Source organism: Malaclemys terrapin, chromosome 11 (assembly GCF_027887155.1).
Source record: "Malaclemys terrapin pileata isolate rMalTer1 chromosome 11, rMalTer1.hap1, whole genome shotgun sequence".
In the NCBI taxonomy this organism is placed as follows: Eukaryota; Metazoa; Chordata; order Testudines; family Emydidae; genus Malaclemys; species Malaclemys terrapin.
In genome coordinates this window covers 60,999,241-61,013,764 of record NC_071515.1, presented here as the reverse complement: position 1 = coordinate 61,013,764, position 14,524 = coordinate 60,999,241, and the positions used below count along the sequence as shown (strand labels likewise).

At 39.2% G+C, this 14,524-nt stretch overlaps 1 protein-coding gene across 1 annotated transcript in view; it reads left to right on the top strand.

Moving 5' to 3' along the window:
- Positions 1-14,524, top strand: part of THSD7B (thrombospondin type 1 domain containing 7B) — a 509,128-nt gene that overhangs the window by 297,285 nt on the left and 197,319 nt on the right. Inside the window, exons 11-12 of the mRNA XM_054043281.1 lie at positions 2,283-2,415; positions 4,354-4,457. Of these exons, the coding sequence (XP_053899256.1) occupies positions 2,283-2,415; positions 4,354-4,457 (237 nt within the window). The remainder of the gene's footprint in view (positions 1-2,282; positions 2,416-4,353; positions 4,458-14,524) is intronic.

Genomic DNA, 14,524 nt, shown 5'->3' with positions numbered 1-14,524 from the left:
TTTTGTGCATAAGCAATATACACTGTGATAGTAGAGATGCTGCTGTATGATGATACGCAGTTTTGATTATGAAGTAATTTCTGAAGTTAAAACCCATTTGATTTTATGCATTCTTCCTTTTTTTCCTAGTTTTTAATTTTAGTGATAGCCGGCCCATATCCTTCCTCAATCGTTTCAGAAAAAAATCTCTTATCTGCTTCAATGGGATTTTGAGTAAAGACTTCAGGCTTGATGCCTGCATAATACCCTTCAACTGACTGTGTGCTCTGTTGTGGGCAGCATTCATTATACTGGGGGAAATGTTCACTGATATGATACATTTTATGCTTTTCCACAAAACATTGTACTATAGGTTTTCCAAATTGTAAAAATCTTTGTTTAAATAGTGTGTAACTCATTAAAGCAAATAGGCTTCTGTAGTCAAACATGATATTTATGATCAGAGCATTAAGTATGTCATTATCTTTAATGAAGCAGACACATTTATATAGAGTTTTAAAAATCTAAAATACACCTATATAAAGTTGAACGAATGTTGTATTCTTGGAGGTGATGGTTCAGTAGCACTGACTTGAACCAAGTCTTATGGCTCTGATCCAGTAAGGATCAGAGGGATCTTTAATAGGAGTGGAGTAGCATTACTCCACTAATTACATGCCTGCTAAGGGTACGTCTATACTTACCTCCAGGTCCGGCGGTAAGCAATCGATCTTCTGGGTTCAATTTATTGTGTCTTGTCTAGACATGATAAATCGATCCCAGATCGATCCCGGAAGTGCTCGCCGTCGACGCCGGTACTCCTGCTCCGCGAGAGGAGTGCGCGGCGTCGATGGGGGAGGCTGCCTGCCGTGTCTGGACCCACGGTAAGTTCGAACTAAGGTACTTCGACTTCAGCTACTTTATTCATGTAGCTGAAGTTGCGTATCTTAGTTCGAAGTGGGGGGTTAGTGTGGACCAGGCCTCAGAGCCAGTTTCTATATGAACTTTCCTCCCAATGTAATGCATCTCAATCCTCACCTGGAAAACTGCTGAGTTTCAGTTTTTGGCTGTGTTTCACAGAAAAAGACGCTCCTTTTGTAATTGGGCTAATCTGCATGGTGATTTTTTTCTGAAGTGTACAAATCAGCAAGGATTTGAGCTTACAGGATGCTGATCACTCTTGCCCTGATCCAGCGAAGCACTTCTTTAAGTGTGTGAGTAATCCCTTTGACTTCAATGTGGACTACTTGTGATCTTTAACTTAAGTACATATTTAAGTACTTATTCATAGACTTAATCATTATAAAAAAGTTGTGCCTCGTTTCTACTCAGCATCCAACCATTGGACTTGTTGTGCCTTTTTCTGCTGGATTAAAGAACCCTCTACTATCAGAAATCTCGTTCACGTATAGTGACTTGTGAGACCATAATCAAGTTACCTGTTAACCTTTCCTTGTATGAACTAACAACATAGAGCTTCCTACATTCTCTCATTATAAGGCATGTTTTCCAGATCTTGAATCATTTTTGTAGCTCTTTTCTGACCCCTTTCTAGTTTTTCAACATCTTTTTTGAGTGTGGACTCTAGAATGGGACTTGGTTTTCCAGAAAGCATTTCAACACCCTACTCCTACTTCAAATCTAAGGATCCTATTTGTCTTCTTAGCTACAGCACTGAACTGGATCTCTTGTTTCAGGAGAAACTACCATTTTCTTAAGTCCTTTTCAGTGTCACTGCATTCCAGGATGCTGCCTCCAATTTTGTAAATCTGACATATGTTCTTTATTCCTAGATGGTATGACTTTGTGTTAGAATGAGGGTCGATGTAGAATCACCACAAGTTGGTTGCAATAATTTATCTTAGAAAGTTATTGTCTATTAAAACTCTGAATATGTTTTACTAGTGGCAGCTTGAGACCTCTGGTATATATCCTGCGCCCCCCTCCTCCATGATGATAATAAGTTTTGTTTTTCCACATTATAGATAGATGTTTAAGGAGCTACTCATCCCATTCTCTTGTTTGATTTGATGATCTGTAACAGACCCACCCCCAGCGTCCTAGGTTGTGATTTATCACTTAGAAAATTGATCCATAAGCATTCCGGGTTCTGTTCTTCTGATGTGTTGGTATTCTAAAGCAGATAAAGGTATCTTTGATATAGAGCAGCACCCCTCCCTGCTTTGCAGGATCAAGCTTTCAGTGTTTTACTAGTTGTAACCTCAGGCGGGAATTTAACCCAGATAGCTAATGATGCCAACTATGCCTGGTAAACAAATATTTGCTGCATTTTTTTCTTACAGACAATGCTACAGCAATTAAACAGTTCCGATATAGGATTATCATTCAGAACGCTGCCAATGGGGGACAGGACTGCCCAGACACCTTGTATGAAGAAAGAGAATGTGAAGATATTCCTGTCTGTCCAGTTTACAGGTTCTGTAAATAAGCAGCTAAGAATCTCCGACATTGGGTTTCTAGTTCTCCAGAAATGCATTTTATATTTTAATCATGTGCAATTTATTTAATAATTTTTCATCGCAAAAAATAACAAATAAATATTAGCTCTGTATCAACAAAAAATGCATTTTAGTAGAACTAATGTGTGATTTCACCAAAATGAGCCTCAGCGTAAACACCATCCTAAAAAAGCAACCTTCAGTTTTAAAAATGTGTGAAGATGCATGAGAAAACAAACCAACCCTGAATGTATTTTAAATATCAGTTTAATCTAATGTGGGATTACAATCACTAAACTACTTTAATGATAATTGTATGGTCATTGCAGATACTCCACCTTCTTCTCTGCAGCTCACTGATTAATATGTATTTTTTAGTTTCTGAGTAGACAAATAGCACAACGAAGGAAACTATTTACCACTCTTCAGTAAAATTCTGTGGCCATGTGTGATGGGTTGGGTCACAGAAACCCCCTTGGGACTGCCACCTGATATGCTGAGACTACCTCTAAGCCTGTTTTCCCTGGCAGCTTGGGACTTCAGTACCCTGCCTGGTTTAACTGAAAACAGCTTAAGAAGTGCTCCTGTCTCCAACACCCAGATACCCAGTTCCCAATGGGATCCAAACCCCAACTAAATCCATTTTACTCTGTATAAAGCTTATACAGGATAAACTCATAAATTGTTTACCCTCTATAACACTGATAGAGAGAGATGCACAGCTGTTTGCTCCCCTAGGTATTAATACATGTTCTAGGTTAATTAATAAGTAAAAAGTGATTTTATTAAATATAAAAAGTAGGATTTAAGTGGTTCCAAGTAATAACAGACAGAACAAAGTAAATGACCAAGCAAAATGAAACAAAACCATGCAAGTCTAAGCCTAATACAGTAGGAAACTAAATGCAGGTAAATCTCACCCTCAGAGCTGTTCCAATAAGCTGACAGACTAGAATCCTTCCTAGACTGGGTCCAGCAATCACTCACACCCCCGTAGTTACCGTAGGAAAGCTTAGCTGTGGCTTGGCGTCTCCCAAGGTCCATTGTTAGCTAAGTACTCCCAATTACTCGCATAACCCCTTCACACTATGTTGACCAAATCTGCCTTATGTGCTTCCTACAGCAAACACTTTAAATACAAGCATAGAGCCAACACTCATAGCTTACGATATAAAAATGATACATGCATACGAATAGGATGAATACATTCAGTAGAACATAACCTTTGCAAAGATATGTTACATGATATGTTATATCTAGCATAAAACATATTCCAGTTATGTCATATTTACACTCATAAGCCTATTTCTATAAAGCATTATGGGGTGCAATGTCACACCATGTGTTATACAAGTATTAGTAAATAGAGATCCATTATATCTTTGTGTGCAAACTTCTGAGTCCCAGATCACGACATTACAACATGTACTTGAAAAGAGTAAAAATGCATGTTGTGACAAAACTGCACATTACAGTAGACATTATGCATACATGTTTCTAAGCAGCTGTAAAAATATATGGGCAGATGCTCACCTGCATTCTTATATATCACACATCATAACCTAGAAGGCAGATTCTGCAAAATATTAACTTCGTGAATAAGGGTTTGCAGGAAAGGACTCTGATCAAGAAGTTACTAAAATCAATGATAAGATTCCCATTGATTTCAGTAGACTTTGAAAAAGGCACTAAGACTTAAATAAAAAAAGAACAAAGGAGGAAGATTGGAGGCTCATGTAGATTTCGTATGGGTTTAATCTTAAATCTGAGCTTAAGTTTGTAAAGCTTGTTTGAGGGAAAATTACAACATTCTTGTAGTTTGTTTGTTTTTTACCCCTAAATTACTTCAATGCTGTCTTCACTTCTAAGCAACCATAATAGCACAAACCCCTTAACTCTTTGTTTATTATCATAGATGGAAGACCCATAAATGGAGTCACTGTATACTGGTGCCAGATTCTGTGAGACAGGGCATATTGGGAATCAATGAAGCATGTGGCCGTGGTTTGCAGTCGAGAGGTAAGCCTTTCTCCTGCCCCCAGAAAGTTTAATCTAAGATTTTCATTAATTCTCTCTTACTGATAGACTGTAGTATATTTTATGTGCTTTCCATAGTTTGAAAAGTGTATTTTAATACAGAAAATTCACATTATTTTCAAAGAGAACCTTTAGCTTTACTGATGTTGATGAGCAGACTGTAAATTGCCAGCTGTCAAATCCCCATGTTTTGCTTAAAGATTCTGAAGGAGATTGTGAACTGATACAATAGTAACTTCCCTTGGCCACATAGCACAGAGACAAATTTTGAAACCGTACAGGTCTCTGGATTCAACAAAGGAAATAGATACAACACCATTCAGAAAATATATGCATGCATTATATTAACTACAGCTTTTCAAGAAAGCATTTCCCAGGCTTGGGAGCCTTTGCAGAAACAGGCTGTACATAGAATACTGATTTAACACTACGGAGATGATGAGTTTAAAATACCATACAGTGAAATCCTGGGCAAGAAAAATGTCCACATGAAAAAGCTTTGCTCTGTGCTCAGAAGGCCTGGGGCAGATGAATGGAAACCTCGGAGCCTACCTGGGGTATATGCCCAAGGAGCTGTTTACTCCAAGGAGCCAGTACTACATGGTCCAAAGGGGAGTTGAAATTTCAGCCCATTGTTCCTTCTCTGTATATTGTTTTGGGTCAGTGGTGCAATTTGCTTCATCTTCAGCACTCTTTCTTCCTCACCCTGGCACATTCGTTCCAAAGCAGGTATGGATCTGGACTTCATGGTACATAGGAAGCTGTAGGAACTCCCTCCATGTCCTCTCTGCTTCCTAGTTCAACACTTGGGCATGTGTTGCAATTTGCTACATGTGAGGCTTTCCATGATAAAATAATATGTTTAACCTTCGTGGTTTAGGGCAGAAATAAACAGAAGTTGCTAGGTGTTTTGTATTGTGCTGAATCTAGAAATGGTTGGAATTACTAATTTGACCAAATGTGTGCAGTGGAGAGTAGAACTTGGTAGAATCTGTACTCTTTTACACATGCCAATTTGGAAACAAAGTGGTTGGAGCTACTAGGTTTTAAAATAAAATGCTTGAAGGAGGGGCTGACTGAGTCTGGGGTGCAAGAAGGGCAGTATGCTCAACATTCAGAGGTGGTGGTAATGAAATCTTTAAGGTAACCTTCTTTTGCCAGTTAAAAGTAAAGTGGATGTGCTGTGGAAAGAGGTACACCTCACAGCAGTCTTCTGGAGGTGAGAAAAGCCAGAAGGGGAAATGCTTTTTTATATCTAGGCTTGGAAGAAAACATTTGATATTTTCCATCAATTTTTATTTTTTTATAATTTCTGATGGAAAATGTCCAGGTTTATTTTTAAACATTTCTAGTTTTATCTTACAGTTTTTACAGTTGTGCAAAATTATGGGTTTTAAGCATTTTAAAAAGCATCTTCTTAATTTTCGTAGCTGCAGGAAATTACAGGACAGTAATTAGTTAATTACAGTACATGCTGAGATTCAAAAAGTTATAAAGCTTTAACTGTTAAAACACATTGTCAACATCTCATGTCAAAATGTACAAAGTAAATATCCTTACACGAAACTCTACGTTCTCTAGCAGCATTTTTCTTAGGTTGCCTATCTGTAAATTTGGATAATTATTGAAGGAATTTTTTTTTTGTCAGTTGTGAGTGAATGGTGAAATCAACTTTTATTGACATTTATTGATAAAAATTTCATCTTTTTATCCATTTACCTTATTCTGATTATCAATAATTTACGTGGGGCTGGATTTTCAATGGGACTATTTGAGATGTAAAGTACTGGTCAATGTGGGAAAGAGAGTCAGACTCTGACCGTTGATGGTTAAGCACTTGGACAGCATGAAGATCCAATTATATTGAGAGTGTGAATGCAAAAATCTGGAATGATTCCTGCATAGTGGCTAAGAGATTTGACTGTTCTCAGTCAGCTGAGAAATCAATAAAAATTTTAACTAAATATTATTTTTATTGGAAAAACCTTATTCTTTGGGTATCTTAAGCTATAAGGAACGTGACATAACAATTTACTCCTTTATAGGATTAGAATTCTTTTTTTTAAGATAAACTATATTTGTTGCATAATCTGGGAACAAAGGAAAGGAAAGTGAAGCCCTGTTAGTGTGTGGGCTGCAAATGGAAAAAAAATGGTGTTTTTTAAACTGGTGTTGAAAACTGAAAATATAGTTGACTAAGAGGTTTTGACCATGTGACCTTCCATGGGAGGTTTCCAAAGAGGGCTCAATAAATTGAAGTGTCATCTCCATTTTTATTCCCCATTCTCTGTGTGAACTGAAGATAATCTTTTTGTTCTGATAGTGCACAAACTTTCTATGAACTTCACTACCAAAATTCAAAGCATATTAAAAAAGTACACTACTTGCTTTTGCTCCGGGAAAAGCTCTCACACTTTAAAATACAGGGCTTTGTGCTTTGTACCTCAGGAGATAAAATCCTAAACCCAGGGAAGGAACCTGATAACATGGTGGGGTTAAGCAAAGTGTTGCTGATAAAATATCAGAATCCAGTCAGATCTAATTTTCTATAGCTTTGCTCTTTTAACTCTAGTTTTCATAACAGCTTCTTAATCCTGTGATACATGCTAGAGCCAAACTATTATGCATTATTGGTTGGCAGAGACATTGGGAATGAGTGAGGTTTGCAGGAAAGTGAATTTTGGGGTGGGACCAATGTAAAGAGAATTTTGGGATGTTTCCTGCAGGCCTGGGGTGCAGTGCTCTGTCACACTAGGCCTCTCCCCTGGTTTCTGCTCCCACTGCTGCTAAGAGGGAAGGCACCAGCGTGTCAGTGCTCCTGTAACTTAGCTTAGGGAGCTTAAAGAGAAGAGAAACCCAGTGGGCAGTCTCTCTCTGGTGGGGAAACCTTAAGAAAAAGCTGCTGCTGCTGTCCTGCTGCCTTACTCTGCTGCCACCTGTTCACTTCCACAGCTGCAGGGACATGTACAGATGGCAGCTGCAGTTGCCTTGCTGCTGAGGAAAGGGGATGTTTACATTTACATCTTCCCTCAGCAACAAGGCAGTCACCCGTTTTGGAGCTCCTGAAGTTGAACTTGAACAAGTGTCCATAAGTATTTAGACATCTGACCCCAGCCTCACTTCAGTAAACGAGTCTCATGGAGGATATTGAACTCTGGCATATGATCAAGGGGTTGTAGAAAACAGATCTACATATCTTGACCTGCTACATTCAGATTCCCCAGGCATGAGTCCACATACCAAATAGCAGCACCACACTTCCCACTGATTAGCTTCCTTACAGCAGCTATAGAGGAGAGGCCAAATTTTTAAAGTTGAAGCAGTTTGCATGACATTGCAGCATATTTATCCAAGATGTACTTATGCGCCAAAGAATGCTTATGTGAATTTCTTTCATCTCTTTTCCCTGTCTAAGTAACCATTATGATCCTTTTGCCATTTGAGAGAAGCGGTCTCAACACATATTAGAGCATCAGTTTGCAGAAACTTCCCAATTTGCTGCCCAGGCCCTGCTGTCCATATCTTGCCTAGATAAGAGAATTTCAGTCTTCGGGGCTGTCAGACCTGGCAAATTACAGGAGCAATAAATGCATACCAATTATGTGTAATAAAATAAGCAAAAATCATTTTTAAAAGATGTGTTTATATATAACTCCTCTTCCCCCTCCCCTCTGCCCCCTTATATGTATTTTATAGCCCTCAAATGTCCATTCCCATCTATGGACCAGATTCTGATACTCTTTCATATGTTGTATAAAGAACAGGAGTACTTGTGGCACCTTAGAGACTAACAAATTTATTTGAGCATAAGCTTTCGTGGGCTACAGCCCACTTCTTCGGATGCATAGAATGGAACATATATTGAGGAGATATACACATACAGAGAGCATGAAAAGGTGGGAGTTGTCTTACCAATTCTGAGAGGCCAATTACATAAGAGAAAAAACTTTTGAAGTGATAATCAAGATAGCCCAGTACAGACAGTTTGATAAGAAGTGTGAGAATACTTACAAGGGGAGATAGATTAAATGTTTGTAATGGCTCAGCCATTCCCAGTCCCTATTCAAGCCTAAGTTGATTGTATCTAGTTTGCATATCAATTCCAGATCAGCAATTTCTCATTGGAGTCTGTTTTTGAAGCTTTTCTGTTGCAAAATTGCCACCCGCAGGTCTGCCATTGAATGACCAGACAGGTTAAAGTGTTCTCCTGCTGGTTTTTGAGTATTATGATTCCTGATGTCAGATTTGTGTCCATTAATTCTTTTGCGTAGAGACTGGCCGGTTTGGCCAATGTACATGTTGTATAGCACCTTACTCCATGAACGGTCTCAGTGAAATCACTTCTGGAGTCAGATGCTACTCATCATGAGTAAGAACATTAGAATCTGGCTCTGATTAATTGACAGTAAAGCCAAACATTTGGCAATCTTCTATATGCTATATATTTGCACTTTTAATGATTGTTTATTTAGTCATGATAATTTATAAGGTGTGGTTAAGCTACCTATAATGTGGTATTGCTTTGTTAAATAACAAATCTTTTATTCATATCCCATACATTGCCTTCTATAGAGTGATTTAGTTACAATAGAGAATGTCAGGGAGGTAGGGAAAACAGTTAGCTATACCTAAAGCTAAAAAAATGTACTTGTCATTTAAACTTCATTAAGAAATGATTTGCAAGAAGCCCCCCGAGATAGGCATTTCAGAAGGAAATGTGTTAGGGACTTTACTGTTCCTTGACAGTGACATAGACAACATTTCCAAGAATAAATGAAGAGCTCTACAAGATTTTGTTTTGCTGTATAACTGTCACTTTGCTCGACAAGTGACTAATTTACTAGAAAGTGTCAAGACTGAGAAAATTGCTTCTGCTTTAGATGCCCTTCAATGACTTTACTGCTCTCTGATGTCTGTGATGGAGGATCCTCAAGAAGTGACCTCTTACCTCAACTCTGACATAATCAAGTTGCCTTAGAAATTTAGATTCGGGCGGGCAGAGTGTTGCTCATTATAAGGGATTGGTGGTATTTAATTAGTGGATGCATAACCTATATTATGAAAGCTTCTTTGAAGTCTTTTTTCAAAAGCCATTGGATGAAGCAAATATTCATGTATGACAGACTGTAATGAGGCTACACTTAAAAAAAACTAGTCATGAAAATACAGTGGTAACAAATTTAATAAAAACAAACCATTTTCTCTCCATGGAAATAATACCTATTATTGCATTTCACACGCTGGCATATTCTAGAAGCATCCTATTTTTCTCCCTTGTTTACTTCCAACCTCACTTTTGTTTGCCATATCCTGGCAAAGCCTCTGAAGAGAAGACCACATATTCTGATCCACCCTCACCAATTACCAGAGGCTCTTCTGAAGGAAAGCAAAAACATCTCCTTAGAAAAGCCTCATTTATTGATTTAGATATTAGCAAAATAAAAGGACCCAGTGTGCAGGATTCGGAAGCCACCCTTGATTATCTCGGAAACCTTAATAAACAAACTAACAAAGAACTGCTCCAAGCTCCTACAGACAAGGAAAACAGTTCCCCAGGCCTTCCCCTTTGCCTAGAATCTGCCCTTTTTTATAGCCCCTGACTCCACTGGACCTGAATATTAATGAAATGCTGCAGTCATTAGTGGAGCATGCCGTAGTGGGACCCATTTGTAACCTCTCAACTCATCTCAGCTGAATTACTTGCTTTCCTGCATGTGAAACTCTCCTATCTCATTGGCCAAATTTCTGCTGCTTCTCTTCATTAAGGATAATAAAGGTGTGTGGGGGGGGACATGAAGGGCATCTGTTGCATTTCAGAATGGTCTGTACTGCCCATCACACCTCCCTGAGCCAAGGAGGTCTGCATACATATAGGTTCTGCTGTAGCCACTGGGCAGAAGATGTTATTTGTGAGAGAATCAAAGTAGTGCCTCCCCTTCAAGGACTGAGCAGTCTGTCTTGCATCATTTCCAGTCTTTTTCATCTGAGGAGCAAGAGAGAAACTCTTGATCTTCTGTGTGGTGGACAGTGTGTTGACAATTGGCCGTTTGGCTGTTTTCCCCCTCTCTCTGAAATTCTAATGGTTTGCTTACCCACCCACTACAGCAGCCTATTTGAGCACGACAATGCATAGATGAGTTTAGAACCTGTCCCCTCACTTTCTTCAAACCACTTATAGAGAGGTTAGCCGGGGCTTATCTCTCTCTGGGTTGGCGGGGAACCATGCCACCTCACTAAACTCGGGAAGATGTCTTGTGGGGAATTAGTTCGGCCGCGGGAGTCTTCCTCAGTGGCCTTTGTAAGGGCAGAAACAAACACAGTAAGCCCAGGCCCTAAGTCAGGGTGGGGCAATGGTGGGTCAGGCGCTCAGGCCCTTAGGCTGGCGCTGAGCAACAACAGTATATAAACAGTAGGCCCAGGCCCTAGGTTCTAAAGGGCCTGGGACGGGGGGAGACTGCCACAGGACGCAGGCCCTCCCATTCCACTACGTCCCAGCCCGGGGCCCTAGCAGCGGCAGAAGACCCGCTGCTGCATCAGTGGGGATCCTGGCCACAACCCATTGACATGGGCTCTGGCAGTGCTGCAGCCAGACTAGGGTTGGCTGCCCCCAGGCTGCTTCCAAACTCCCCCTCTTGAGATACCTGGGTGGGGGTGGTGTCCTCGAGGGGTCCAGCACCATGGGTTCCTCGGGATAGCTGGTGAGGGGTAGACTCGGCAACTCCTCCTGATAGCTGGCGTGGGGCAGGATCGGCAACTCCTCATTATGGGATGGGGGGGAACCCAACAATCTGGCATCTGTTTCTAGTGGCTGTGTGTTTAAAGTGATTGTTTCAGGAAAATCTCATAGTCTAAAATATATACAGAATTGTCTCTAGAGATATAGTTTGTAATAAAGTGGTGAGGTAAATCAGTATTCTAAAATTAAATAAGACAAAAGAAAGAATTCTTGTATTGTCTATGAATGTAACATTCAGAAATGTGCTCACATTCCATATACAATTTAAAGTTATCCAGTGCATTATCAAGTTGTAGCATAGTAAAGGCAATATAACTTATCATTTTTTCTATTAGAATTATTTTGTGGCAACCCAGTTATAATGAGATGTGTCATCACAATGCATCAACATTGTCATTTTTGTTTTGCTTGTAAAATAATTATCAGACACTGCTTATTAGTGGTTAGGTGTGTGGTTAATGTAATTGCTGATTAGCTGAATGAAAAGACTTATTAATTGTAAACTTCAGCTGTGAAATACTGCAGACTGTTTTTCACAGAACCATTGATTTCAAGATGCACATATTGGAATTCTTTACAGTTGGCTGGTTAATGACAACATGATAGTTTTAGTTTATATTGAATAAGTTTATGGCAGAAAATTTGGCAAAAATACCAACTCATAATTAAATTTGACAGTGGTATTATAGGTATTTGGTAATACAATTCTGTGTATAATTCTTTCCTGTTGTCAGTGGCTTCCCTCTAATGATTAGCTCCGTCTAAAAACTCCTTAGTTTTTAAATAAGAGCATTGGTACAATAAGGACTTTGTATTTAGCTGTGCTGTTGGTTTCACAACTGTCATTGGGTCTGATCATGTTTCCAGATGGAGTTTTGCCATTAAGATGGTGCCCGTAATCATTAGTAAGTGTTAAGGTTTCCCAACACCTCTCAGTGATCAACCCCTAACATAGGATGCTAGGAACACCAGGGAGCCACTAAATTTTTTTGGTCTTCAATGATATGCCATCCGTGGAACAGTATCCAAAATTTGTATGCTTCACTGTTACCTGAACTGGTCAGCAATTGGCAGTGTATGTGTGTGTGAGAGAGAGAGAGACAGATGCAGTTAGTACACAGATCGACTGACTCAGCACAATGGTTCAGTGATACTTTGGAGCCGCTGAACCGTCTCCTATCACTGAAAGGAGAAATACAGGGTGGTGCTGCCAAAACTCCTCCAAACCATGAGAAAATAGAAGAGAAGAGGACTGTGAAGACCATCATTGCTATGAAGGTGTGTGTGTGTGGGGGGGTGTTTCTGTGTTTAGGTGGAGGGATGTGGGAATCTCTTCTGTCTTGAAAGATGGAGAATGTATAGCAAGACTTCTTGGGGTCCAAAGTTAGGTGTCATTCCACTTCCTGAATCCCACCACCAGGGAAATATTGGACTCAGGTATCTTGCAATTGGCAAGCATGTGGGGCTTGAGTCCCACTCCCTCTGCTGTACACATTGCCTTAGGAGAATAGCTAGTGCATAAACACTGATCTGGAGTGTGACAGCATCAGTGACGAGGACTTGAAAAACAAACTGGAGAAAAAATAAGTTTGCAGGGTTAGGTCAGGGGTAGAGTCTGATGTGTGTATATTTGGGAGGAGGGGTGAAAGTCCACCCAGGATCTGGATCAATGCTTTGCCCGGCAGCCCTGAAATTTGCTGCCTGAGAATCTTGTTTCGTCTGAATTCTCCCACACAGGAAAGGTAAGGTTATATTTTATGACAGGTTTCAGAGTAACAGCCGTGTTAGTCTGTATCCGCAAAAAGAAGAACAGGAGTACTTGTGGCACCTTAAATTTGTTAGTCTCTAAGGTGCCACAAGTACTCCTGTTCTTCTTTTTGTTATATTTTATGTCATCGTCAAATTATTCATTAATGTTTGTGACTTGTTAAATTTGAATGAATTTTTACAAGTGTAACTGCTCTAATGTGTTGTAAATTCATGAGACTTGTATAGTTTGTATTTTTGCTGGCTTGTTGTTAATAATATCATGCTTAACTACTCCTTTCCTGTCATTCTCTCTTGGACCTTACCCCCCTTCCATCTTTCATTTGTACAAATGTCTTGGGATTCTGTACCTTTTAACTGCTCTTCCAGATGAGGCCACAAGTAACCCTATCATCCCAGCCTGCACAGTTTATCAACTTCCCCTTCATTCTAGTTTCTCTTATTTCACCTTTCTTTTCCTGCAGTGTAGTTACAACAAAGAAATCCTTTTTTTGCACCCAGACATACACCCTTCTAGTTATACCCAGTGGCTCACATGTAAACGAAAATATTGTAAATTGGCCACGTTTGAAAAAATAAACAAAACTTAAACCAAACAAATTAATTATTTTGTTAAATTACATTTTATTTATGTATATATCTATGTTGATCCAAAATGACTAATAATTATAAACCTAGTACTGCAGAAGAACTCTCTGTAAGACAATACAAATGAAACAAATGACTGTAACAGACAAACACATGGTAAGGGAGGACAAGGATACCAGTAATAAGCTCATGTGGTTTATACAGCTTTCCTGATGGTTCCAATTTAGTAAGTAACAAAAATCAGCTACCCCTGACTGATGCACAACAAAATGAGCATTGTTGTGTCAGAGCAGAGTAGGTCTTGAGGAAGCATTTATAGTAAATCAGAGTAGTGGTCTAATGTTGTATAATATTGTTGGACGTTGATACACATCAGAAAAAAACAACCATCAGCTTGAATTATAGAAGTACTATAAAAGTACTAAAAAAAAAAAAAAAGCTCCAAACAAATTCCATCTATTATTGGAAGGCTGTAATTTTAATCAAACTGAAGTAGCATTGCTCTGTTACAACAAATTTGAAATTGAAATTAATTTCTACAATTGAGAAAGACTAGAAATACTGACATATCCTTACCAGCCATGTGCCAGTAGTGGTGCTTCTATAATACACTCTTCTCTCATTTCTCTAAGTACTTCTTCTCACGCAGTGAGGATAAATGTGATAGTCTGTGAGGCACTCAGCTACTATAGTGGAGTTATCTAGATAGCTATTGAGTGACAGAAAGAAAAGGAAGCCATCTTCTTCATTACTTCCTTTACGGTTCTCATTTCCTGCAGATCAATTAAGTGTTAATTGAATATCATTAACCTGCACTCCCATCCAATGATGCTCCCACTTTTTTATCTAGCTACTTAGTACTACTTTTCCCTCTAAATCATGATGAGCACCTTGGACCAAATTGAAACCGTAAGTGTTTCCCATAAAAATTTTCCACCCATTGTTGTTTACCCATAGA